We start from the raw sequence: 27,383 nt of genomic DNA on the forward strand, positions 1-27,383 counted from the left end.
GTGTCAGGCGCTGTATGTGGGGTGTGATCAGTGGCAGGCGCTGTATGTGGGTTGTGATCAGTGTCAGGCGCTGTATGTGGGGTGTAATCAGTGGCAGGCGCTGTATGTGGGCTGTGATCAGTGTCAGGCGCTGTATGTGGGGTGTGATCAGTGGCAGGCGCTGTATGTGGGCTGTGATCAGTGTCAGGCGCTGTATGTGGGGTGTAATCAGTGGCAGGCGCTGTATGTGGGCTGTGATCAGTGGCAGGCGCTGTATGTGGGCTGTGATCAGTGTCAGGCGCTGTATGTGGGGTGTGATCAGTGTCAGGCGCTGTATGTGGGGTGTGATCAGTGTCAGGCGCTGTATGTGGGGTGTGATCAGTGTCAGGCGCTGTATGTGGGCTGTGATCAGTGTCAGGCGCTGTATGTGGGGTGTGATCAGTGTCAGGCGTTGTATGTGGGGTGTGATCAGTGTCAGGCGCTGTATGTGGGGTGTCATCAGTGGCAGACACTGTGTGCAGGCTGTGGGACCACTTTAGGACCCTTACATTTGCTGTCACCATTTTTTTAATTAAATGGACCCTGTCACCCCCCAGGTGTTTTTAAGCAAAAGAGCCGCCTTGTGCAGAACTTGTGCTGCATTCTGTCAAGGTGGCTCTGTTACTTAACTTCCCTTCCACCGCCGAAATAATTGTTTATAAAATTATTCAAAAATACCTGAACTTTGATAGGGGGGGGCAGGTCTTTCCCCCTCTGACAGACGCCTCGCAGTAGTTCTCTGCGGCTCTCATGCCCGAGATTCCCAGCCCCGCAGTGTGAATAAATCATAAGCGTCTGCGGAGCGGGATCTGTGGCCGCGCGTTATGAAGGCCGGGATGTGATCTGAGAGCACGGGCAGCGCTGACTGCGCATGCCCAAGAAGATATAGTACAGCGCAGGCGCCGCAGTTCAAAAGAAAACTGAGGAGGCATCGCCAAATACGAAATGAGTGATGGATGCGAGGCGTCTGTCAGAGGGGGAAAGACCTGCCCCCCGGTCAGAATTCAGGTATTTTTGAACAATTTTATAAGCGATTATTTCTGCGGTGGAAGGGAAGCTAAGTAACAGAGCCGCCTCGACATAATGCAGCATTAGTGCTGCACAAGGGGGCTCGTGTACTTAAAAATGCCTGGGGGGTGACAGGTTCCCTTTATAAGTAGAGAACAAGAAGGAAGAAATTTCTGGTCGCTGCTAGAAAACAACAACAAGTTATCATCAGGACATAATCTGCAGCATCAGCAGTCAGGCAGGCTGAGCTCCGGCCTTCCGTCACCTGCAGCCGCGGGGCCTCACCTCTGTCTCCTTCCGCAGGGTAACACAGGACAGTGCAGGTGAGCAGCGCCATCCGGGGTATTCTGTCCCTCTCCGGCTGCCGTAGCGCGCCGGTGGTTTCTATGGTAACTGAGGAGGTTTGTGCTGTAGCTTGAAGCTGCCAGTCCTGACACAGGCCCTGTAAGTACCGGAGATAGCGGCGGATCGGTACAGGGAGGCGGGAGCGGCCTGGCGTGCAGGAATGTGATCTGTGCTATAAGTCTCCTGGACGGTGGGGGGATTACCAATATGGCCGCCATTATGGTGGTCGGACACAGCTTTCCCAGACCCCGGAATGTGAACTGTGGCTGAGTATGGGGGCTTCCTTCTCTTTGGAATGGCTGCCTGACTATAAGCAGTGGCGCCATGTATCCGCCTGTTATTCTGCCGTCTGGAGCTCAGTCCTCTTGCAGCAGTTGTCCCTTTTTGGCCTCTATGATTGCGCCTCTCCTGCCCTATAAATGGCTGGAACCTTTTTGTGTCACTTGTTGATGCGTCTACGACGTTATTGACATATAATATGGTTATCCCTCGCTCCGGCATGGTCTCGGTGACGGCTTGAGTGTGATCCCGGTGCCAGCGGAGGCTCTGGCCTGGTCTCGGTGCCGGTGGAGGCTTCGGCGTGTGGTACTGGTGCCGGTTGGAGGCTCTGGCCTGGACTCTGTGCCGGTGGAGGCTTCGGCGTGTGGTACTGGTGCCGGTGGAGGCTCTGGCCTGGACTCTGTGCCGGTGGAGGCTTCGGCGTGTGGTACTGGTGCCGGTGGAGGCTCTGGCCTGGTCTCTGTGCCGGTGGAGGCTTCGGCGTGTGGTACTGGTGCCGGTGGAGGCTCTGGCCTGGTCTCTGTGCCGGTGGAGGCTCCGGCGTGTGGTACTGGTGCCGGCGGAGGCTCTGGCCTGGTCTCTGTGCCGGTGGAGGCTCCGGCGTGTGGTACTGGTGCCGGCGGAGGCTCTGGCCTGGTCTCTGTGCCGGTGGAGGCTCAAGCGTGATCTCGGTGCCGGTGGATGCTCCGGCGTGTGTTACTGGTGCTGGCAGAGGCTCCGGTGTGTGGTACTGGTGTTGGTGGAGGCTCGAGCGTGATCTCTGTGCCGGCGGAGGCTCTGGCATTGTGGTACTGGTACCGGCGGAGGCTCTGGCATTGTGGTACTGGTACCGGCGGAGGCTCTGGCATTGTGGTACTGGTACCGGCGGAGGCTCTGGCATTGTGGTACTGGTGCCGGCGGAGGCTCTGGCGTGTGGTACTGGTGCCGGCGGAGGCTCTGGCGTGTGGTACTGGTGCCGGCGGAGGCTCCGGCGTGTGGTACTGGTGCCGGAGGAGGCTCTGGCCTGGTCTCTGTGCCGGTGGAGGCTCGAGCGTGATCTCGGTGCCTGCGGAGGCTCCGGCGTGTGGTAGTGGTGCCTGCGGAGGCTCCGGCGTGTGGTAGTGGTGCCTGCGGAGGCTCCGGCGTGTGGTAGTGGTGCCTGCGGAGGCTCCGGCGTGTGGTAGTGGTGCCTGCGGAGGCTCCGACGTGTGGTAGTGGTGCCGGCGGAGGCTCCGGCGTGTGGTAGTGGTGCCGGCGGAGGCTCTGGCCTGGTCTCTGTGCCGGTGGAGGCTCGAGCGTGATCTCAGTGCCGGTGGAGGCTCCGGCGTGTGGTAGTGGTGCCGGCGGAGGCTCTGGCCTGGTCTCTGTGCCGGTGGAGGCTCCGGCGTGTGGTACTGGTGCCGGCGGAGGCTGCGCGTGGAAGAGCTGAAGCCAGAGGCTCCTGTGTGTGCAGCGGGATGTAGTGATACGTCCTTTACCGGTGTCTTCTTTATGTGAACGTCTTCTCTTTTTTTTCGTAGAACATTATGGTAATAAAATGTCAGCGTCCTCCAGAGCCCAATGCAGGAGTGCAGCCACGAGAAGTAAGACGACCTCGGCGCCCTCAACATCTGCAGCCCCGGCTGGAGCAAGTCGGGCGAAACCAAGCGACAAGCTGAACCCCAAGACGATAGACCCGGTGAGCGGCTGAAGAAAGCTCCAATCACTGCTGTGTAACCGCTGGTGAAGACAAGTCATCCCCTATCCATGGGATCAGTGATAACTTGTTAATGGGTGGGGGGTCCGACCACTTGTATCCGCACGGATCGGCAGAATGGGGAACTCTGTGGTGCAGATGCCCATTCTTTCCCTATGAAGCTGCCAAGAATAAATGGAGCGGCGGTCCAGCATCCAACCTGCCGCTCCATCTTATAACGGGGATATAAGTGTCTCGTAGGGTTAAACATTGCCCTTTCTGCAAGTCTCATTGCAGGTCCCAGCAGTCAGACCCCCACCAATCCACGGCTTGTCACAATACTGTGAATTAATGCAATATAAACAAAATACCCCAAAATAATGGAAGCATTTTTTTCACTATTTTACACTTGGAGTTTTTCTCTTATTTTTCAGCCCGTTATGTGAACGGTCTCCTGGAATAAAACGAGGCCGCTTACAGCTCTGCCGACAGAAAAAGCGGTGGGTCATGGAAGCAGGGGAGGAAAAGCTGAAAACTGTCAGCTGTGGGAAGCTGATAAAGGGGTTTCCATAAAGCCCCTGAGCACAGGACAGGTGGTAGGTGTGACCTCTGGGACTGCTGATCTTCCTCAGGACTGCAGGAGGAGCAGGGGTCGAGTATCGGCATCTATGGGGCCGAGGCCGACAGCCAAGCGCTGTTCTCCGCTGTCTTTCTCGGCCCCGTAGACGTTTAATTGATTACTCCATGCTTCACTCTGATCAAATATATAAAGTGCTCTCAGTGAGAGAAACAAAATAGGAATCTTGTGGATATGATACATTTTAATGGCTAACAATAGTAAATGATGTTACAAAGCAATCTTTCGGGACAATCAGGCTGATATAGCAAAATATTTTTCATCAGGCTGATATAGCAAAATATTTGAAGAAACCTTATTTATATACAGTTTAAAGCACATGCTGGTGTGATACATGGACATTTCAATAAACAAATACTGAGCTAGAAGAGAGAATCCTTAATTAGTTAAGATTACATAAGGGGTGTGAAAGTTCTGTGAGATCAAAGGGCTGTTTGGATGAAATAGCTCAGATATGGTAATGGGCCATAAAACCTTCTGACAAATTGAGTCCTGTGTGAATAGAATCAAAGATTGTAATGAATTTGTGTTCCCACACCCTTCGATGCTTCTGTGATTTAAAATTGCCTTTTAAAATTACAACTTTCATATTGGTTATGTTGTGTCCTGGATCACAGAAATGTTTAGCCACAGGTAAATGTTTTTTTTTGTCTGTATTATTTTTGTTGTCTTTACTACTTTTATTTGTTAGCCATTAAAAGGTATCATATCCACAAGATTCCTATTTTGTTTCTCTCACTGAGAGCACTTTATATATTATTTCTACTTGCTAACACGGTACCAAACCACTTTTTTCTTTTCACTCTGATCATGCACTGAGGAGGTCCGGGGGGCTTGGGACCTGCACTTTAATGTGGCCCCTACAGTCAGGTGTATATCATCTCCTGTATATTGTGGTCAGGTGATAAATGTCTTTTAAGTCGCTGCTACATTACTCAATGCTATACTGAATCAAGTCCGACTATCTCCTGTCCACAGAACAGATGATCACTGTGGTCGCTCGGGGCCCCTCCTGTAGGACCCCTCAATCACTAGATCACAACCTCAGCGAGGGGTGGTGGATCAGCAGGCACAATGTGTGAGGAGGAGGAGCAGAGAGCTAACAGAGAAGCATTGGCTTCTCACAGGGCGAGCATTGTATCCTTATTTTAGGCTTTTGACCCTCATTGTTAGGCTCTGCTCACACTAGCCTATAACACGATTTGGCACGATCATATGATCGCAGCATGCTGCAAGTGGTCCGATCAGATCTCACACACTTACACTAGTCTGTGGATGCATGCAAAACATCGGACTGCACTCAGATGTCATCCGATTGCAGCCCGACAGCCGCAGCAATGGAGAAATTAAGTTCTCTTTCTTCTCCACGCCTGTGCTGGGATTTTCTCATGCGAGAGGATCGGATGACACTAGGGTGACACTTGGATCGAGCTCTGACAAGAGTTTGATCCGACTATCATTAGTATTATAGCCCCGATTCTCTCGACTGAGAGGACAGACATCACTACGAGCGACCCTTTAAACTGAGACATTGTGTTGTGGGCGCTCAGGTGAACTGTGATGCCTGACAACAGAGTAACAATAAATCGTCTGTTTCCGCAGGATTTGGAAACCAGCTCATGATATGAATCTGGGATGAGTTTACTGAAATTCTGAATAAAAGCAGTAAAGTTACTGCATACTGCGCTCTACACAGTTAGAAATGGGAAGTGAAACATTAAAGGGAATCCGTCAGAAGGTTTTTGCTATATAATCTGAGCACAGCGTAATGTAGGGGCAGAGAACCTAATGCTAGGGATGTGTCATTTATTAGGCTGTGTGCTGTAGTTTCAATACTATCAGTGTTTTCTCGGCAGGACATTATCATCAGAGGACTAGGTGTCGCGTGCACAGCAGTCCAGCTAATCTGTATAACCCCGCCCCCACCACTGATTGGCAGCTTGCTGACAACGCACAGTGCACACAGCTGTCAATCAGTGGTGTGGGCGGGGTTATACAGAGCTCAGCGTTCATAGCACTGCTGCATCTTCAGCAGAAAAACAGGGATTTTGCCAAAGCTGCACGAAGCAGCCCAGTAAGTGACACATCACTGGAATCAGGGTCTCTACCTCTACATCAGATGGTTCAGCAAAACAGCTGACAGCCTTTAGGAGTACATACCACGTGAGTCACATCTGCTTCAGATTCCCTTATGGATATTTATTGCAAATGCTAAAATCCATTGTAAAAATCTGAGATGTTGCCGATGGTCTCGGCAGCACGAGGATGACATTTTTCAGTATTAATTTGTGCCTTTTTGCTTGCAGTTTGCTGACACGCAGCGCTCGTCCTCCGCATTTGCAGCGATATATTCTAAAGGAGGCATTCCCTGCAGGTAACGTCCCCAGCTTCAAGTTTCTACACAGGCAGAACTTTACATTAAAGAAGTTGTCGGCGGCGATCATCTGAGTTCTAAGGGACCTGAGTCCTCGTCATGTGTTGCAATATCTCGGAGGCTCCTGCACAGTGAATTCCTTCTCCCAATAATTAACTGCATCGTCTTTGCTCCTGTTCACTCCATGGTCAGGAACTGTTTTTTTTTTTTTTTTTTTTTTTTTTGTTTTTTTTTGTTTGTTTTTTAATGTTGGGAGAATCGGCCAAGTTACCAGTTTTATCATTGTTAAATATGCAACTTGTTTCCTGTGGATTCATTAATGTTTCCAAGGTTTCTGAAAGTTCTTGTAATTTTCTGATATGTTGTGGGAACGTGTCAGTAGTGGTGATGAGCAAACTTGCATCCTATAAAGTGTTATCTGAGCATGCTCGGGTGCTAACCAAACTTGTATCGCATAAAGTGTTATCTGAGCATGCTCGGGTGGTAACCAAACTTGCATCATATAAAGTGTTATCTGAGCATGCTCGGGTGGTAGCCAAACTTGCATCGTATAAAGTGTTATCTGAGCATGCTCGGGTGCTAACCAAACTTGCATCGTATAAAGTGTTATCTGAGCATGCTCGGGTGCTAACCAAACTTGTATCGTATAAAGTGTTATCTGAGCATGCTCGGGTGCGAACTGAGTGACTTCTGCGTGCTCAAATAATATGTTTGATTCCCCGCTCCTGCATGTTTCGCAGCTGTTCAACAACCACAAAACATGCAGGGATTGCCTAACAAATAGTGTATACGCTGCTCAAAAAAATAAAGGGAATGCTAAAATACCATATCCTAGATATCACTGAATGAAATATTCCAGTTGCAAATCTCTATTCATTACATAGTGGAATGCATTGAGAACAATAAAACATAAACATGATCAATGTAAATTAAAAGTACCGTTTATACTCGTGTATAAGCCGAGATTTTCAGCCCATGTTTTTGGACTGAAACAAGCCGGGGGGCTGCAGAGACGAGCGCCAGGAGGGGGTGAGTATGAACGGGGGGAACATATTCACCTGTCCCCGTTCCAGCGCTGCGCGTCGCTCTGCTGTCTTGTGTCCTCTGCAGTGACATTCAGGTCAGAGGGCACGATGACGTAGTTAGTACGCGCCCTCTGCCTGAACAGTCACTGCAGAGCCGGCGGCAACGCTGATGGGCAGCGACGGAGGTGAGTCTACAGTTTTTTTTTGTTTTTTTTGTAACGGAGGCAGCAGCAGCAACATGATGGGGCCACTCAGTGTCCTCATTATCTGGGGCCACTCACTGTGCAGCAAAACTGGGGCCACTCACTGTGCACCCTTCACTTATACGCGAGTCAATAAGTTTTCCCAGTTTTTTGTGACAAAATTAGGGGGGTCGGCTTATACACGAGTATATACGGTAATATCCCGTGGAGGTCTGGATTTGGAATAATACTCAAAATCAAAGTGGAAAATCAAATGACAGGTTGATCCAACTTCAGGACAAGGAGATGATGCTCAGTAGTGTGTGTGGCCTCCACATGCCTGTATGACCTCCCTGGAATGTCTGAGCACACTCCTGATGAGGCGGCGGATGTTTTCCTCCCAGACCTGGATTAAAGTATTAAACAACCTATGTAAGAAACAAATCCTCCAATGGACTTTTTTCATATAAAAATAAATTTTTATTGAACAATGTCATAACAAATTTAAAAAGGGATGATGACACACAGAAAAACCAATGCAAAACATTGTGCGGGAGGAAGTTTTTTGCCCTATATGTAATAGTAAATGCCAAAGGCCAGATTTCCAAAAAAAATAATACATACAATAATAAAGATTAGAACAAGTGGGATTTGGAAGTCACAAAAAATAACTAAGAGCTCAAAAACAAATCCAAAAGGACAAATTATGGGGTTAAATATTTATGCAATTTTGCAGATGAGAAAATGCACCAATTATTGTTCCATAGATATAGCCCAGAGAAACTACCTAAAGCTGAATTTTTTGCACACCATGGCCAAACGATATATAAATAATCCACATGAAATGAAACAATAGTGCACCCCTTCTGAGGAAGAAAATCGAAACGCACGTCAAGGGGGTACGTTGTGGCGGTCCTGGACACTGGATAAATATTTGCACCTTTTTAGCCCTTTGATTATTATTCTAGCTGTGTTACTATTGTTTCATTTCATGTGGATTATTTATATATCGTTTGGCCATGGTGTGCAAAAAATTCAGCTTTAGGTAGTTTCTCTGGGCTATATCTATGGAACAATAATTGGTGCATTTTCTCATCTGCAAAATTGCATAAATATTTAACCCCATAATTTGTCCTTTTGGATTTGTTTTTGAGCTCTTAGTTATTTTTTGTGACTTCCAAATCCCACTTGTTCTAATCTTTATTATTGTTTGTATTATTTTTTTGGAAATCTGGGCTTTGGCATTTACTATTACATATAGGGCAAAAAACTTTTCCTCCCGCACAATGTTTTGCATTGGTTTTTCTGTGTGTCATTATCCCATTTTAAATTTGTTATGACATTGTTCAATAAAAATGTATTTTTATTTGAAAAAAGTCCATTGAAGGATTTGTTTCTTATATAGGTTGTTTGTCGTTCACGGTTTTCCGTGTTAATTCTTTGGGGCGGTCTCTTTGTCCACTGGATTAAAGTATCAGTCTGTGGTGCAGCGTGGTGCTGGTGGATGGAATGAGACACAATGTCCCAGATGTGCTCAATTGGATTCAGGTCTGGAGAATGGGCAGGCCAGTCCATAGCTTCAATGCCTTCATGATGCAGGAACTGCTGACACACTCCAGCCACCTCAGGCCTAGCATTGTCATGAATCAGAAGGAACCCAGGACCCAGTGCACCAGCATATGGTCTCACAATGGGTCTGAGGATGTCATCTTGGTACCTAATAGCAGTTAGGGTACCTCTGGCGAGCACATGGTGGGCTGTGCGGTGCTCCAAAGAAATGCCTCCCTACACCATTACTGTTGTGAACTCATTTTCTGGTTTACCTCTGGCTTCTGGTGAGGGTGGTGGAGCTGGCTGTGTTGACAGAGGAGTCGTGAGTTCTCCATCCGGGCTCCCTCTGGTGGTGACAGCAGGTAATGAAGCTGACCTGCCACCTGAGGAGGAGGACTGTGATTGGACATCAGGAGTCTCTGACTGGATTTAAGACAGCAGACTCCCTAATTTTGTGCTGGTGATTTTTTTCCTGCCCTGAGGTTCTGGTTTCCAGTTCTGTTCCTGCCTTCTCAAGCTAAGTGTGCTCTGCTATTTTTTCACATGAGATTTGGTCTGGTTTACTCAGTTTTTGTGGTCAGCCAGCCCCTGCTGGGGCTGTGCTGAATTTCCATTCTTATGTCTCTGTTTATGCCAGTTTGCTTTTTGTCCCTGATCAGATTGGTCTCTTTTTGCTTTGTCTTCAGAATATACCAGAGTGCTGATATAGGGAATTGAAGTCTAGCGACTTCAGGGTTTTTGTTATTAGAAAGTGTTGGACATTTTTTGGCAGGGTTTTGTGCGTGATTGCAGACAGCATCTTTCCTTTCCTGTCCTTTCTAGTTAGTGTGGGCTCCATCGTTTGCTCAGCCTATTTTTCTATCTGTGTTTGTGTTTTCATCTTGTCTCACCGACAATACATGTTTGGGGGCTGTCTATTGCTTTGGGGTCTGCTCTGGGGCAGTTTAGATTTCCCCTTTCTTGCTTTAGGCTTATTTAGGTCTCCGGCTGTGACGAGGCGTCTAGGATCATCGTAGGTACGCTCCACGGCTACTGCTAGTTGTGTGGATAGGATCAGGGGTCTGCAATCCGCTTAGTTACCAACCTCTCTGGTTTTCTGGGGCTTAGCTTGTTTTTGTTTTTTCCTCCTCAGTGACTCATTCATAACAATTACTGAACCATTGCTAAACCAGTCATGCTGGAGGATGTTGCAGGCAGCAGTATGTGCTCCACGGCGTCTCCAAACTCTGGAACATGTGTTCAATGTGAACCTGCTCTCATCCATGAAGAGCACAGGGCGCCAATTTCGAATCAACCAATCTTGGTGTTCTCAGGCAAATGCCAATTGCCCTGCATGGTGTTGGACTGTAAGCACAACACCCACTTATGGACGTCGGGCCCTCATACTGCCCTCACGGAGTCTGTTTCTGACAGTTTGAGCAGACACATGGATGTTAGTGGTTGCTGTAGGTTGTTTTGCAGGGCTCTGGTACTGTTCCTCTTGTTCCTTCTTGCACAAATGAGGAGGTAGCGGTACTGCTACTGGGTTGTTGCCCTCCTACAGCCCATTCCACATCTCCTGGTGTACTGGCCTGTCTCCTGGTATCTGTTCCATATTCTGGATATGGTGCTGAAAGACACAGCTACCGTTCTTGCCACAGCTCACATTGATGTGCCATCCTGGATGAGCTGCACTACTTGAGCAACTCCTGTGGATTGCAGACACTGCCTCATACTACTGTACAGTACCTCCAATGGTGAGAGCAGTGACAAAATGCAAAAGTGACCAAAACAGCCAAAAAGGAGAACAGAGAAATGGTCTGTGGTCACCCCAGCAGAACCACTTCTTTTATAGAGCTTGTCTTGATAATTGCCGATCATTTCTACCTGTTGTCTGTTCCATTTGCACAACAGCAGGAGAAATCAGTGTTCATTCATAACTGGACAGGTTGATTTCACAGAAGTGTGATTAGAGTTACATTGTGCTGTTTAAGTGTTCCCTTTATTTTTTTTTCAACAGTGTAGTTTACAAGGAGGGATGGGGAGGCAATACTATCTGTGAATATACAGTTGTTTAAAAAAGTGTTTCCCCCTTCCTGATTTCCTATTCTTTTGCATGTTTGTCACACCTAAATGTTTCAGATAACCCACAGTGATTTTATGTTTTAAGTGGGAGAGACAATCATTTCTTCACACAGGGCTCTGTAGGTTTGGATTTCTTTTCCCCTTAATAGTAAAGACCCTCAATTAAAAACTGCATTTTATGATTACTTGTGTTATCTTTGTCTAATATTTAAATTTGTTTGGTGATCTGAAACATTTAAATGTGACAAACATGCAAAAGAATAGGAAATCATGAAGAGGAAGGGGGCAAACACTTTCACACAACTGTATAATTAACATTAAGAGATGGGGGCAGCACTGTCTGTGATTATATAACTTACAGTAGATAAGAGGCGACCACACTCAATATCAGTCTTGAATGAAGTGCAATAATTTATTCATTTAGCAGGATTAAACAACGTGTCAGTAGGCATAAAGACATATGTGATAAGGTACCTGCAGATGGGAGCATCTTTCAATCTTTACAGATAACACCAAGCGATGTAATCTAGTGCAGTCTATGAAAGATGTTCCTAAGTTTCTGGCAGACTGAGCACTGTTTAGGCATTCACTTGGGCGTGAAGGTTCAATGTGGAGAAATGTAAAGTTATGCACCTCGGCATTAATAATATGTGGGCATCGCCTGTTCTAGGGGGAGGAGAAATATAAGGATTCTTGTCTACTTGTAGATCACAATGGCAATCATCAGCTTCTAAAGCCACCAGGCTCTTGTCATGTATTCGACAACACTTGGACTCACGGGACGGGGATGTAATGCTGCCACTTTACAAAGCGCTAGTGCAACCAAATACAAATACATAAATGGCCCCCGCAAATAGTATGGTCAAAAACTGTCTAATGTAAATCTGCCTCACGAGACAAGAGGGCACTCCCTGCTCATGGAGAGAGAAAGGTCCGATCTCCAGAGTGTGCACGTCTCCTTCACCATAAGACCGATTGATCTGTGGAACGCTCTACTCAGGAGATGGTCACAGTGGGAATCATCAGTGGGTTTAAAAAAGGCTTAGATGCTTTTTAGAACATAATAGCACTAGTAGAGTACCCGTGGCTTCACTCACGGAAAATGTTAAATTTAGCCCTCACACAGTATTACTATGACCTGAAGGAGCTCACATCTCAGTAATGAAAACTGCCTCATAGCAACCAATCAGAGCTCAGCTTTCACTTTACCTCAGCAGCTTCAGTGATGAAAGCTCCCTGTATAGTAAGCAATAATGACAATCTTACTATGAGGCATCTTTCGTCTGACCAATATTGCTGCTCAGTAATGTTCGTCCGGTTGCGTAGGATGCATCCATCTGAGTGTGTGTGGTCCTTGCGTGCGTGCGCGCGCGTGTGTGTGTGGTGTGCATGTGGTATTTATAGGGTGGTGTTGTGGTATTTGTGGGGTGTTGTGCTTGTGGGTTGGTTTGTGACCTGTCTGTGTGATGTTTGTATGGTGTTTGTGAAATGTTTGTGTGTGGTGGTGCGTCCCCTTTAGCAGCGACTCTTTTGCGCCGTAACTATATTCCGTCCCTGTTAGTCACAAATGTTGTTTTCCCCTCAGCACTTTTACTTTCACCTTCACATTTCCCTATTATATGTATAGGGCCTAACTTCGGGGGCCCCAATCTCATGACGGGGGGACGCTAGCGAGATGTAACGTGCGCAGTATTCTGCTGCTGTGGGTGGAGAGGGGGCATGCCAAATTTCACCCAAATCGGGCGAGAACTGTGGATCTGTATAGAGCGGGCTATTACAGATTTTGAGATATATACAGTATATATATATTATATATGTGTAAATACTTAAGTAATTGTAAAAAGTCCTTGTGGACACTTGGGATCAGGAGGCCAAATCTCGCTTTTTAGAGCAGACTGGATCATACATTAAGGCGGTACCTCTACCCCATTCCTTTATCCATTCCCGTCCATCGGGAGAACTTGATGGACATGCGTCGTCTTTCCACCCTTGATAATTATGTCATTACTATGGATGAGGGATAACTTTCTACTTTGGAAATAAGCCTTTAATAGATTCTTTCTTCAGTTATTTTACATTTTGTCATAGCTTTTTCCAATCAGTTACAGTCTAAAAAGTTGTAGGCTTTTAAGTATAACTACTCCTCTCACTCCTGCACTTGTCTCTTCCTCATAGGTTGGTCCATGGTTCTGTGAAGCACCGGTTACAGTGGGAGCGTCCTCCAGAAACCATTCCCTTTGACCCTCTGCTCATCACTTTAGCTGAGGTACGCTAACCCTTCCACTGTATGGATTCTCTATTTTTCCATAGAGCTCCAGCGGTGGCAACTTTCTTTGTTTGACCAAAGCAGCAGGCAGGATTTTCTCTCCTTCAGTGACACATAAAGGGGATGTCCGCCACTGGGCACATGTTGTTTCTTACTTAAATGCATCTATTTGAGGCTAAAATAATCAAAATTGGGTTTTATTAAAAACTTTGCACTGATTGTTTTTTCCAAGTTCTTTCTTTCTCTGCACCTTCAACTTTGGTGTGGTCAGTGATCATAAATCATCCGAGAAGAGCTCCGAAAAAGACAGATAAAAATTACAAACTTCCTCTCAGATATCATAGTGAGCGCAATGACAGGCTCAGTTAAAGGGATATTTTCATGTTATTAAATTGGTTTATTTAGTTAGACATCATAAAAATAAGCAAGTTTGCAATTGACTTGCTTTTTCTATCTGCTTTTGTCTTACATAGTGTACAGCTGGTTATCAATGAGCTCAGCCAACATTGCCTGCGCAGATGAGCGTGTGCCCCATTATATTCCAGGACAGGAGTTAACTCCTAAGATACCATTAAATTCCAAACAGCAGTTATCTGCTCACCTCCCTCTGTCTCTATCATAGCTCCTGAGCTGTTATTAGTGCTTCATGTTCGTAAGCCCCCCAGTCCCAATGCAGTACTCCTAATCATGGCTCTGTGGACTTGTTCAAATGCCCTGTTATCTCCATATGTAAATACTGTGATATATACACTTAAGGACCCGTCACACACAGCGATCTCGCTAGCGAGATCGCTGATTTTGTGCCGCCACAGCGAGATCACTGTGTGTGACGGGGATCAGCGACCGGCCCCCCTGCTGGGTATCGCTGATCGTCCTTGATCGGCCTGGGCCGTTTTTCGATCGCTAGTCTCCCACTGGCCAACACGCTTCGCTGCGTGTGGCAGCAAGAGATCAGGGACGCTGGTTTCTAATGTAAACAGCGGGTAGCCAGGAGTCGCACAGCTCTTAGATACCCGATGTTTACATTAGAAACCAGCGTCGCTGGTCCTGATCGCTGGAGGGGCTGTCTTGTGACAGCTCACCAGCGATCAGCCTAACGATGTCCCAGCGATCTCATCATATTGGATCGTTGGTGGGATCGCTGGGACATCGTTATGTGTAACGGGGCCTTTAGAAGAACCCTCTTACAAACCTGACCTTTATAGGTGTTGTCCAGGTTTGTGATTAAAGTCTGCAGTTACTCTATGATTGCAGACTTCGTAAATCTCAATTATCGCTGTCAGCGTTCTCCAGTGTCGGCGTCAAGAGTGGGCGGTCATGTGACTGCAAGTATGCGATAATAATTTATTTCTATAGCGCCAACATGTTCTGCAGCACTTTACATTATAGAGGGGACGTGTACAGACAATAACCATTACAGCATAGCAATTAACACATAGATCAAAAAGATACCAAGAGGAATGAGGGCCCTGCTCGCAAGCTTACAATCTATAAGGAAAAAGGGGAAACACGAAAGGTGGATAGTAACAATTGCTTGTATTGTTTTTGTTTGGGCCAGCCCTAGTGTAAAGATCAGGTGTTCCTGTTGCTGCATGAACCAGTTAACAGTCTAAATATGTAACAGTACATACACAGAGGGCTATTAAATGCATAAAGCATGTGAGAACATGATGCGAGGAACCTGGGTATGGTAAAAAATTTTGAATGAGCCACACAGGAATATTTAAGGTTAATGCGTTGAGGCGATAGGCCAGTCTGAACAAATGCGTCTTTAGGGCACGCTTAAAACTGTGGGGATTAAACGTATTAACCTTGGTAGTGCATTCCAAAGAAATATCGCAGCACATGAAAAGTCTTGAAGATGGGAGTGGGAGGTTCTGATTAATGAGGATGTTAACCTCAGGTCATTAGCAGAACGGAGGGCACGGGTAGAGTGGTAGTGACAAGGAAGCTATTTAGGGAGGGCTAAATTAACCCTTCATGGTTGACCAAGTGATTTCCAAATTAATCCACAGAGTGTTGCTAGCAACTGGAATGACCAGACGGAGATGTGTCTCTGTATGGGAGGATGAAAGGAGATTGCTAACCCCGTTTATTATGCCACCTCTTTTATAGTAGTTTGCCTAATTATGCAAAGTACCCAGTTACCAATAGCATCGTCGTGACACATTTACTTTATAGGTCAATAGTATTGCAAGAAAATCGGAATATGTCCCTAGTTACGTGACGTAGAGAATAGAACAATAGCACATTCATCAGGGTCTTATATCTTGTGCAAGCTGGAACAGTCTTGTTTTATAACAGCTGTGAACTTTCACCTAGTTACAAAATTTAACTCGTAAACAACAAAATGGTGTCGCAAGCACAAAAATGGAGGTCTGGAGAACAAGATGTCCCGTACAACTGAATACTGTACTTGACAATCCCCCCTAGATAAATTTTGTTAACTAATATACAGTATCAGAGGTGCTATCCCAAGCAATAAACTCGAGGGGTACTGGTCTTCACATACACTTAACATTATGGCTGGTCCATACAATCAGGGCAACTGTTACCACCCACCTTTCGTGTCTACCTCTTTCCTCATAGACTGTAAGCTTGCGAGCAGGGCCCTCATTCCTCTTGGTATTTGTTATAATCTATGTGATTATTGTTATGCTGTAATGTCTACTGTCTGTACAAATGCCCTCTGAAATGTAAAGTGCTGCGGAATATGTCGGCGCTATAGAAATAAAATGTATTATTATTATTATGGCTGATACTGTGTTATCAGTCATGGCTGTTGCGGCGCACCCATCCCCCCTGTATACTACAATTTACAAATAACAATTTTTTGATGACAGTGGTGATCTTTTGAAGGTAGCCATGTGCTTGGCTTCAACATCTTCATCAAGTAACCTTTTGAGATCGGTGTAGAGAAGAGCAGTGGTGACGATGTCTTTGGTATCATCATTAGCTGTCCTAGTACAGAATTTCCTAATATATACAGAAATACACCAAAGAACAAGTTTTAGTATCACATATGCAACAAGGATACAGGCAACAATGTGTAACAAGCTCTGTAAGATCCCAGCTATCCAGCCCCCAATTCCCTTAAATCAATTGGCTGGATTGAGAAAGGAGAAGGTGTCTGACCACCAACTGTCCTTAGTACGATCATTGTCTTTATCATATTGATCTCTGAGTCTTTGAATATCTTCTAACTTTAACTTCTACCAATAATAATAATATGGAAAATGTGGAAACCCAAAACATTATGCCCCCTTGTTTTCTATTGGCTTGTTTGACCAGCTTGCAGTGCGATGCGTGGATCCAAGTCGGTCTTCCTTCTAGTTTCACTGATATAGGGGTGATGAGGAGGACTTGATAGGGACCATCATACAAGGGTTCTAGTCCGTGCTTTCTGACATGCCTTTTCACGACTACCAAATCACCAGGCTTCAGGTTATGACAGGTGTTGGATTCTGCTGAATCTGGAAAAGAAGAAGAAACTAGAGCATGGGTGTTAGCAAGATTTTTACTAAGCTGAATAACATATTGAACAGCACGGTCAGTTTCTTCTGATAACTGCTGAGGCTGGAAATTTGCAACTGGGGGCCTAGCACCAAACAATATCTCATATGGGGACAAGCCATGTTTTGCAATAGGGGTAGTATGAATGTGGTATAGTACAATGGGTAGGAACTCTGGCCATGGAGCCGTAGTCTCCTGCAACATTTTGGTCAATTGTCCCTTCAGTGTGCCATTCAACCTCTCAACTTTCCCACTGGATTGTGGGTGGTACGGAGTATGGAGGGCTACAGTGGATCCAAGCATTGTCAGAACTTCTTGGTACACATGAGAAGAAAAGGCCGGGCCTTGATCACTTTCAACAACTTCTGGAACCCCGTACCTACATATGATTTTCATCACCAGTTTCTTCGTTGTGGTTTTTGCAGTCATGTTGGTAACAGAGAATGCTTCCGGCCAACTGGAGAACATGTCAGCAACAACCAAACAGTATTCATACCTTCCAGACTTAGGTAATGTAATATGGTCCACCTGGTTCCCTTGTAAAGGATAGTCGGGCTTAGCAACATATTTCGGAAGTGCACGTTGAAGTTGACCGGGATTGCAAGTCTGACAGATATTACAGGCACGGTTGAGCGCTGTCAAAACTGTGGAAATTCCCGGACCCCAGTAGAATTTTTGCACCAGTGCGAGGGCCTGATTCTTTCCTTGATATATACAGTTGTAGCCAAAAGTATTGACACCCCTGCAATGTTGTCAGATAATACTCAGTTTCTTCCTGAAAATGATTGCAAACACAAATTCTTTGGTATTATTATCTTCATTTAATTTGTCTTAAATGAAAAAACACAAAAGAGAATGAAGCAAAACATTGATCATTTCACACAAAACTCCAAAAATGGGCCAGACAAAAGTATTGGCACCCTCAGCCTAATACTTGGTTGCACAACCTTTAGCCAAAATAACTGCGACCAACCGCTTCTGGTAACCATCAATGAGTTGCTTACAATGCTCTGCTGGAATTTTAGACCATTCTTCTTTGGCAAACTGCTCCAGGTCCCTGATATTAGAAGGGTGCCTTCTTCAAACTGCCAATTTTAGATCTCTCCACGGGTGTTCTATGGGATTCAGGTCTGGACTCATTGCTGGCCACCTTAGAAGTCTCCAGTGCTTTCTCTCAAACCATTTTCTAGTGCTTTTTGAAGTGTGTTTTGGGTCATTGTCCTGCTGGAAGACCCATGACCTCTGAGGGAGACCCAGCTTTCTCACACTGGGCCCTACATTATGCTGCAAAATTTGTTGGTAGTCTTCAGACTTCATAATGCCATGCACACGGTCAAGCAGTCCAGTGCCAGAGGCAGCAAAACAACCCCAAAACATCAGGGAACCTCCGCCATGTTTGACTGTAGGAACCGTGTTTTTTTTCTTTGAATGCCTCTTTTTTTTCTCCTGTAAACTCTGTTAATGACTTTGCCCAAAAAGCTCTACTTTTGTGTCCTCTGACCAGAGAACATTCTTCCAAAACGTTTTAGGCTTTTTCAGGTAAGTTTTCGCAAACTTCAGCCTGGCTTTTTCATGTCTCGGGGTAAGAAGTGGGGTCTTCCTGGGTCTCCTACCATATAGTCCCTTTTCATTCAGACGCCGACGGATAGTACGGGTTGACACTGTTGTACCCTCGGACTGCAGGGCAGCTTGAACTTGTTTGGATGTTCGTCGAGGTTCTTTACCCAACATCCGCACAATCTTGCGTTGAAATTTGTCAATTTTTCTTTTCTGTCCATATCTAGGGAGGTTAGCCACAGTGCCATGGGCTTTAAACTTCTTTATGACACTGCGCACGGTAGACACAGGAACATTCAGGTCTTTGGAGATGGACTTGTAGCCTTGAGATTGCTCATGCTTCCTCACAATTTGGTTTCTCAAGTCCTCAGACAGTTCTTTGGTCTTCTTTCTTTTCTCCATGCTCAATGTGGTACACACAAGGACACAGGACAGAGGTTGAGTCAACTTTAATCCATGTCAACTGGCTGCAAGTGTGATTTAGTTATTGCCAACACCTGTTAGGTGCCACAGGTAAGTTACAGGTGCTGTTAATTACACAAATTAGAGAAGCATCACATGATTTTTCGAACAGTGCCAATACTTTTGTCCACCCTCTTTTTTTTTTTTATGTTTGGTGTGGAATTATATCCAATTTGGCTTTAGGACAATTCTTTTTGTGTTATTTCATTTAAGACAAATTAAATGAAGATAGTAATACCAAATAATTTGTGTTTGCAATCATTTTCAGGAAGAAACTGAGTATTATCTGACAAAATTACAGGGGTGTCAATACTTTTGGCCACAACTGTAGGCCCATGTGGCAATAGCAGGGTACATTCGCTTAGGGAGATATACGAGTTGGTCCTTTTTCCAGAGACCATTATCCATTCGTGCCCCATCAGTCTTCCATTGCTTCACCTCTTCCTTTGGAGACATTCTCTGCATCGTCATTAATCGGTCTCGCGGGGTCCGACAGAAAACTTCAGTCTGTTGTAGATCATCAGGTTCTTGTAGGGTCAATGCTTCTTGTAACTGTTTATGCTGAGAGCGTGTGGTCACCATAGCTGGTATGGTTGGTTCAACGGGTAGAAGAGCAGCGGCTTTGCTTGCATATCCGCAACTGCGTTGCCAATAGTCTGTGGACTGTTCCTAGGACCGTGCGCCTTAACTTTGATAATGGCCACCTGAGTAGGTAATTTGATCGAGTCCATGAGGGTTTTAACAGCTTCAGCATTTTTCACTGGGGTCCCAGTAGTAGTAATAAACCCTCAATTGGCCCATAGAGCCCCAAAATCATGAGCAATACCAAATGCATACCGTGAGTCCGTGTATATATTAGCCCGTCTGTTCTTGGCCAAAGTACATGCAGTAGACAGAGCCTGGAGTTCTGCTTCTTGTGCCGACTGTGAAGGCGGGAGTGCAGCTGCGTGCACTACAGTGTCCTCTGTGGTAACAGCATACCCCGTGTAGAATCTACCAAACTCATCAGCATATCTTGAACCATCCGTGTATAACACCAGATCAGGATTTGGAAGTGGATTCTCACTGACATTTGGTGGAGTAGCTGTTTCTTCAGTCAGAGGTTGGGAACAATCATGTTGGAGATAATCCTCATCACTGCCATCTTTCTTGGGGACCGGCAGTAAAGTAGCGGGGTTGATTGTATTACAGCGATGCAACTTGACATAATCAGGCAAAAGGAGTGAACACTGCAGCCGTAAGTGTCGTTGCACAGTCAAATGTCTTGGTTGCTGAAGTGTCAGTATTGCTGCAATGTCATGCGGGGCAAAAATGTGCGTTTCATATCCAAGAATTATGTCTGCAGTCTTGTCAAGCAACGAATGAGTGGCGTGAACTGCCCTCATGCAACTTGGTGATGCTCGGGCCACTGGGTCGAGGCGGGCCGAATAATAGCCCACTGGTCGTTGCCTATTGCCATGTGATTGTGTAAGTACCCCTGATGCATGCCCTTCATTCTCAGACACATACAAATGGAACGGTCGAGTATAGTCCGGGATGCCCAAGGCAGGGGCGGAAGCAATGAGCCGCTTTAACTCAGAAAAAGCACGATGGAGGCTTTCCATACAAACCGGTGATCTTTCCTTATAGCTCATTATACAGTCTTTCAAGGCGTTGTAAAGGGGTTGCATTATGCGGGATGCATCAGGTATCCACTGACGACAATAAGTACATAGTCCAAGAAAACGCTGGAGTTCAGTTTCATCATTTGGGAAAGGAAGGGAGCTGACAGCTATTTTTCTTTCTTCTGTGAGGTGTCTGACACCCTGAAGAAGACAGTGACCCAAGAATATTACTTGACCAAGGCAGAACTGAAGTTTCGAGGCCGAAACCCGACAGTTCAGTGCTGCGAGATACTTGAGGAGACTAACAGTGGCAGCAATCGCTTCCTGCTCCGTTCATGCACACAACAAAAGATCATCCACATATTGAAACAGTGTAACCTGGGGGTGATCTAACTGCCAGGGCAAAAGATACTCGTTCATATTTTTTTCAAACTGGATGGGACTGTTTTGGGTCCCTTGTGGCATAACTGTCCATGTTAACTGTCGTCCCTGATAAGTGAATGCAAACAGAAACTGGCAATCTGGGTGTAACGGAATGCTAAAGAAGGCATTGGTAAGGTCGATGACAGTAAACCAAGCAGCATCCTGGGGTATTTGGGACAGAAGAGTATGTGGATTAGGCACCACTGGAGTTTCCAGAACAGTAGCTGCATTGACTGCCCGTAGATCTTGTACCAGCCGATACACAGAGGGCTGGCCAGGTGGGGTCTTTTTCTTAACAGGAAACAAGGGCGTATTACATGGAAAAACACATGATACCAGAGCACCATTATCAAGTAACGTTTGTATTTGTTCCTGGAGACCCTGCTCCTGATTATATTTCAAAGGATATTGATAGACTTTGGGAAAAGGGCACCAGATTTGAGAAACACTTTTACTGGTTCTACAGGCATTTTCCCTATATCAGTTGGCCCTTTTGACTAAAGTTTAGATGGTATCTCTGAGGTATGGGGTGAGTCGTTGATCCTCAGGCAATATTGGGGGTGGATCTGGGCCTATCAGGGTCATCATAACCGTGGGAAGGGCATGCAAAATACAGATTTCCTCACTGTCTTCATCTGCATAAGAATTATGTAACGTAAGAACCATCTGACCATCATTTTGGATTTGTATTCTGGAGCGGAACTGTGATAATAAATCTGCCCCCAGTAAATTTACTGGACATGTGGGAGAGATTACGAACTTAGCAGTAACCTCGGGGAAGGGTCCCACAGGGATGGGTTTTGTAAGAGTATGTTTATTGGGTCTGCCATCTACTCCGATTAAAACAGCGGGGGTATGACAATCTGTCTGAAAGTGACCAAGTCGGCCACAGCGCCAGCATTGCAGACGAGAATTGGCACGGCGGATCTGGGGAGTAAGGTTCCCAGCCATAGGATTGGAAGAGATATTGGAGTAACGAAGCTGAATTTGTGTATGGTTGGAGCGCGGGAGCTGAATTTGCTGTGTGCCACTGATAAGGAAGAGCTATCTGCCTGCAGCTGCGGTGGGGGCTGAGATTGGAGGGGGAAGCGGTGGGGGCGGTGGTGGGAGGGAGAGCTGGAGCAGCTGCTGGTTTGTTTTTTTTTGTTTTCTTTTCCTGCTGACACAGAGCGAGCTAGATTCTTCTGAAAACTTTTTTTTTTTTTTCCTACTTTTAATGCATCGTTCGGGGTCTCTCTGGCACATTACTCTGTTACTTTCTCATACCACAGTCACTTTCTTGCACCACAGAACATCCAGTCCTTGCCATAATAATAGACAATTTTTCCTTCTTCAATATAGCAATAACAGAAACAACCAGAATTCACTTCCTCTGTTCTTCCTAACACCTTCGTTACACAATTCATGTGCCAAACCACGAAATTATTATTTTCTTCCACGGATTCTCACCTTTAGAGCTAAATATCCTTACTTCAGTTGTGCACAGTACTGGAGTGGCAGTTTCAGTTTGTTCCACAGGGTCTATCGCCCTCTGGGATGCCCAAAATTCAGTGAAAGGAGGAGGGCGTCTCAGACTATCCCTCCGGACACCTCTGGTTATATAAATAAATAAATATATATATATATATATATATATATATATATATATATATATATATATATATATTATATTATATACCTGAGTTGCGTATCCTACCCAATCTTCGATGACCTCACCACGCCTGATTCTAACAGTGATCTGGATTTCAGGATATTTTGACTATAAAGAGAGTCACAATCACTGATCAATCCGGGTGTCCGTCCCTTATGAGGTACGGTTCGAACACTGGGCCCCCAACGGGACTGCACCTCTATATGATTCCACCCAAGAATCACCCCACCATCAAGGACAAACCTCAGATCCTCTTTGCAGCAACAAGCACAGGAAAACCACACCAACGGTCAGTCTGAACAGTATAACTGCCAACTTACCGTGGTTGTTGTGGGGGATGATCAGTCCCAGTTTTCCAGCACCTGTGTCCGGTCCGAAGGTCCTTTGTCTTGTTGTCCTCCGGGGGCAGACCCGTCCCTATTCGGGGGCCCCCACATTGGGCAGCCAGCTGAAAAGGTAGCTATTTAGGGAGGGCTAAATTCACGGTTGACCAACAGTTCACGGTTGACCAAGTGATTTCCAAATTAATCCACAGAGTGTTGCTAGCAAGTGCAACTGGAATGACCAGACGAAGATGTGTCTCTGTATGGGAGGATCAAAGGAGATCGCTAACCCCGTTTATTATGCCACCTCTTTTATAGTATTTTGCTTAATTATGCAAAGTACCCAGTTACCAATAGCATCGTCGTGACACATTTTACTTTATAAGCCAATAGTATTGCAAGAAAATCGGATTACGTCCCTAGTTACGTGGCGTAGAGAATAGAACAATAGCACATTCATCAGGGTCTCATGTCTTCTATCTTGTGCAAGCTTGAACAGTATGGTTTTATAACAGCTGCGAACTTTCACCTAGTTACAAAATTTAACTCGTAAACAACAAAATGGCATCGCAAGCACAAAAATGGAGGTCTGGAGAACAAGATATCCCGTACAACTGAATACTGTACTTCACAGTAGGCTGAGACAAGAGAGGAGATGTAGGGTGGTGCTGAGCCATGGAGAGCTTTCTGGGTGAGGGTAATAAGTTTATACTGAATTCTGGAGTGGATGGGTATCCAGTGTAATGACTGGCACAAGGTAGAGGCATCGGTGTAACGATTAGTGAGGAATATGATCCTAGCTGCAGCATTCAGGACAGATTGGATAGGGGAGAGTTTGATAAGAGGGAGACCGATTAGTAGAGAGTTACAATAGTCCAGACGAGAATGAATAAGAGAAACAGAGTTTTTGCAGTCGAAAGTAAGGAAGGGTCGAATTCTAGAAATATTTTTGAGGTGCAGATAACAAGAGCGAGCCAAAGATTGGATGTGGGGGGCGAATGAAAGCTCTGAATCAAGTATGACCCCAAGACAGTGGGCATGTTGCTGGGGAGTAATGCGATCACTTGTGTTGAGCGAAGCCACTCACGTCTAGTCGGAATGTGACCAGTAGTATGCAGATCGCGTACGTGCAGTCATGTGACCGCTAACTCTCTTCGCTGGCATCGGAGAATCCTAACCATGCAGAGTATGAGGTTTCAAAGGTCTGCAATCACATAGTGACTGCAGATTTCCATCACAAACCTGGACAAACCCCTCTTATGTGTTGGAGCAGGACCAAGCTCCTGACCAGAACTTTCACTCGATGAGGAGTTCTGGCCCCTTGGGCAGCCTGGAAGTAAGGAGATTGCAGAGTTGTGCGCTGCTCAAGAGAGAGCTTGAGAATACCTATGTAAAGTGTAATCCATTTTGTAGCCAGCTCTAAACAGTGCAACCCAAATGCTATAGAAAGCCAGTGGTGCAGACATTTTTAATGAAATGCAGCTGCAAAAAATGATTTTTATCCTAATTTACATGCATTTAATTAAAAAAAAAAAGTCCTCAAAGGTGGACAAATCACACTTTGTTCACTCCTGTTCTATTGATTGCTCCATGTGGATCTCTGTTACAGTCATTGGCCTTGGTGCACCATTGATATACTGCACAAACATATTCAGGGGTCCTCAGTATTAGTTCTGTGGGGGTCCAACACTCGGCACCCCCACTAATCATCTGTTTGCAGCTCCTGCCGGATGTACTCAGTTTACAGAGCTGGAGCAGCACGGCTCTGTGAACCGATAGTCTTTCTCCGGGGCTGCAGATCAGCAATTATTGAAATAGGAGCTGAGCACCCGCGAATGACCACTCCACGGTGTAGGAGCTGTGCCGTTACGCATCAGGAGCTGCCTGTAGGTGGGGGTCCCAGCTGTCAGGCCCCCACCGATCTGATATTGACCTATGCTAGGGATAAGTCCTCGATGTCTGAGTCCCGGACAGTCCCTTTAAGCCGTGCCGTTACCTTCCTATATAACACTCCTGAGCCATGATCTAGTAGTAATATATTTATAGCTCGGTACATTATTGTTTTTCGCAGCAATCTGGAAAGCAGAGCCATCACATTCGTCTCATATCTAAATCGCACAAGTGATTGCCATTTACCATCGGCAGAACGTCCCTGCATCTGTCAGCACAGTTTAGTGGCTGGGAAGCTGCCGCGGAGTAATTATCGTGAGGTGTCGGCCATCGCAGGATTCATCCTGTCCCATCACAAGCACTTTCTCTAGCTGTCAGGCGCTGCCGTGTCTGGCTGAGTGCTGCTCTCTGTGTGTCCATGTTATCTCCCCGGAGAATCGCATTAATGCTTCTCTTTTCTCAATGAGCGAATGTAAATGGTGTCATGTAAGTGCCGTGTATCCGCGCGTGATCTGTGCTGCGTCTCATACAGCGGTTGTCGGAAACCGGCGCCTTCTTTATCAAGTCTTCCTTTTTCAGAGCTTGTTTTGGTTTATTATGTGATGTCTCCTCATTGTCGTGTCACTGGGTAAGAGAAGGAGCGGTGTGGTTAATGGAGGAACTGGGATGGCACGTTATTTGTGTCTTCACCATGTAAAGAGGCAGCACTATCTGTGCCGATATCATTTACAGGCAATACTCTACATGTATCTACAGAATTTGCATTGAAGCAGTACTATCTGTACATATTTAATTTACAGGGAGGCAGTACTATATATGTATCTACCTAATTTACTGCAAGAGATGGGGAGCAAGCACTATCTGTGCCAACATATTTTACAGGGAGACAGCACTATATTTATATAATTTACAGGCAGTCAGCACTATCTTTGGCTACATAATTTTCAGGAAGGCAGTACTATTTGTGTTTCTACATAAATTGTTGGAGAAGAAAATGGGACAGCACAATCTGTAAACCTATACACTACCGTTCAAAAGTATAGGGTCACTTAGAAATCTCTTTATTTTTGTAAGAAAAGCACAGTTTTTTCCAAATACACTCTATACATTGTTAATGTGATAAATGACTATTCTAGCTGCAAACGTCTTTTTTTTAATGCAATATCTTCATAGATGTATAGAGGCCCATTTCCAACAACCATCACTCCAGTGTTCTTATGGTACTTTGTGTTTGCTAACTGTGTAAGAAGGCTAATGGATGGTTAGAATACCGTTGAAAACCCTTGTACAAGTATGTTAGCACAGCTGAAAACAGTTTGGCTGATTAGAGAAGCTGCAAACCTGACCTTCCTTTGAGCTAATTGAGAATCTCGAGCATTACATTTGTTGGTTCCTTTAAACTGTCAAAATGCATATATAAATTACATGTAGGCAGTACTATATCTGTATCTACATTATTTACAGAGAGAGTCAGGGAGGCAGCTCTATCTGTGCTAAATAATTTGCAGAGGGGCAATGCAGTTTCTGATTACATTTTACAGTAACTGTGTCTACATTATTTAGAGGGAGAAGAAGGACGACAGTCCTGTGTTTTCTCACCTCTTTTACACGGAGAGGCCAGAGAGCAGAAATGATTTTTTAAAGGCAAGGCTACATTGTATGGTAAGACATGCCCCTACACCCCACACACGGACGGTGGGCACCCCTGCTGCGTGCATCCTATAGAAAGTAGTGCAATGTTGGGGACACTGGTCAGCTACATGTGGATGGCCATGATTTTATTATGACTTTTGTTCAGCAAAAAGCACAAATCCCGGAAACGTGAGCCTCTAGGTTTTGGGAACTCTGGCAGACGCCTGTAGACTGGGAACATTGTCTGAATCCGCCCCACGGCCAGCACCTGACCTGATAATTATCAATCCTTAAAACTTACCGGTATTCTCCTTTATTTTTCCTGCTCAGGGTCTCAAGGAAACCAAACACCCATACACGTTTGTGTCCCAAGAAGGCTTCAGGGAATTACTGATGGTTCCTGGTGCTGCTGAAAAAGCTCTGCCCATCTTACCCAAAGTTGCCGCTGCTTTGAAAGGTGCCCTCGTATGTATTCCCCCTTCATTAGAAGTGCCGACGCACGCATAGATAATGTATTATTCCGCTAGATGACAAATCCAGCTCTGCTTCATCTCTGTTACTTGTATAAGAAACGCCTGATTAAAATCCTTCCATCTGGATTGATGGTTTTCTCCCCATGAGATAAACCACAGAGAATACATTTGCCTATCTATAAGGCTTTTCTGTAATAGATGATTGAGGTGCGAACAATTTCCTGCTGATATTTTAAACTTTTCTTTATAGGACTTCGCTTTACTGAACAGTGGGCCCCTGAAAATAAAGCAATCAGTGGGCAAAATACAGTCACAGCCGAAAGTCTTGGCATCATTGAAATTGTTCCAGAAAATAAAGTATCGTATTACTCCCAGAAAACTGTTGCAATTACACGTTTTGTTATACATGTTTATTTCCTTTTGTATGTATTGGAATAACACAAAAAAAAAAA

The 27,383-nt window shown here is 45.4% G+C and overlaps 1 protein-coding gene across 3 annotated transcripts in view; it reads left to right on the forward strand.

Moving 5' to 3' along the window:
- Window positions 1-1,200: 1,200 nt before the first annotated feature.
- PACRGL (parkin coregulated like) overlaps window positions 1,201-27,383 on the forward strand; it is a 33,636-nt gene continuing 7,453 nt past the window's right edge. The window contains exons 1-5 of one of the 3 annotated variants that reach the window (XM_073574664.1): window positions 1,201-1,349; window positions 3,150-3,307; window positions 6,248-6,315; window positions 13,313-13,403; window positions 26,789-26,923. In XM_073574664.1, the coding sequence (XP_073430765.1) occupies window positions 3,167-3,307; window positions 6,248-6,315; window positions 13,313-13,403; window positions 26,789-26,923 (435 nt within the window). In that variant the 5' untranslated portion in view covers window positions 1,201-1,349; window positions 3,150-3,166. The other 2 variants (XM_073574663.1, XM_073574665.1) reach the window with 2 other exon arrangements.

The sequence above is a fragment of the Dendrobates tinctorius genome, unplaced genomic scaffold (assembly GCF_039654945.1).
Source record: "Dendrobates tinctorius isolate UK_male_01 unplaced genomic scaffold, ASM3965494v1 ptg000039l, whole genome shotgun sequence".
NCBI classification, from domain to species: Eukaryota; Metazoa; Chordata; class Amphibia; order Anura; family Dendrobatidae; genus Dendrobates; species Dendrobates tinctorius.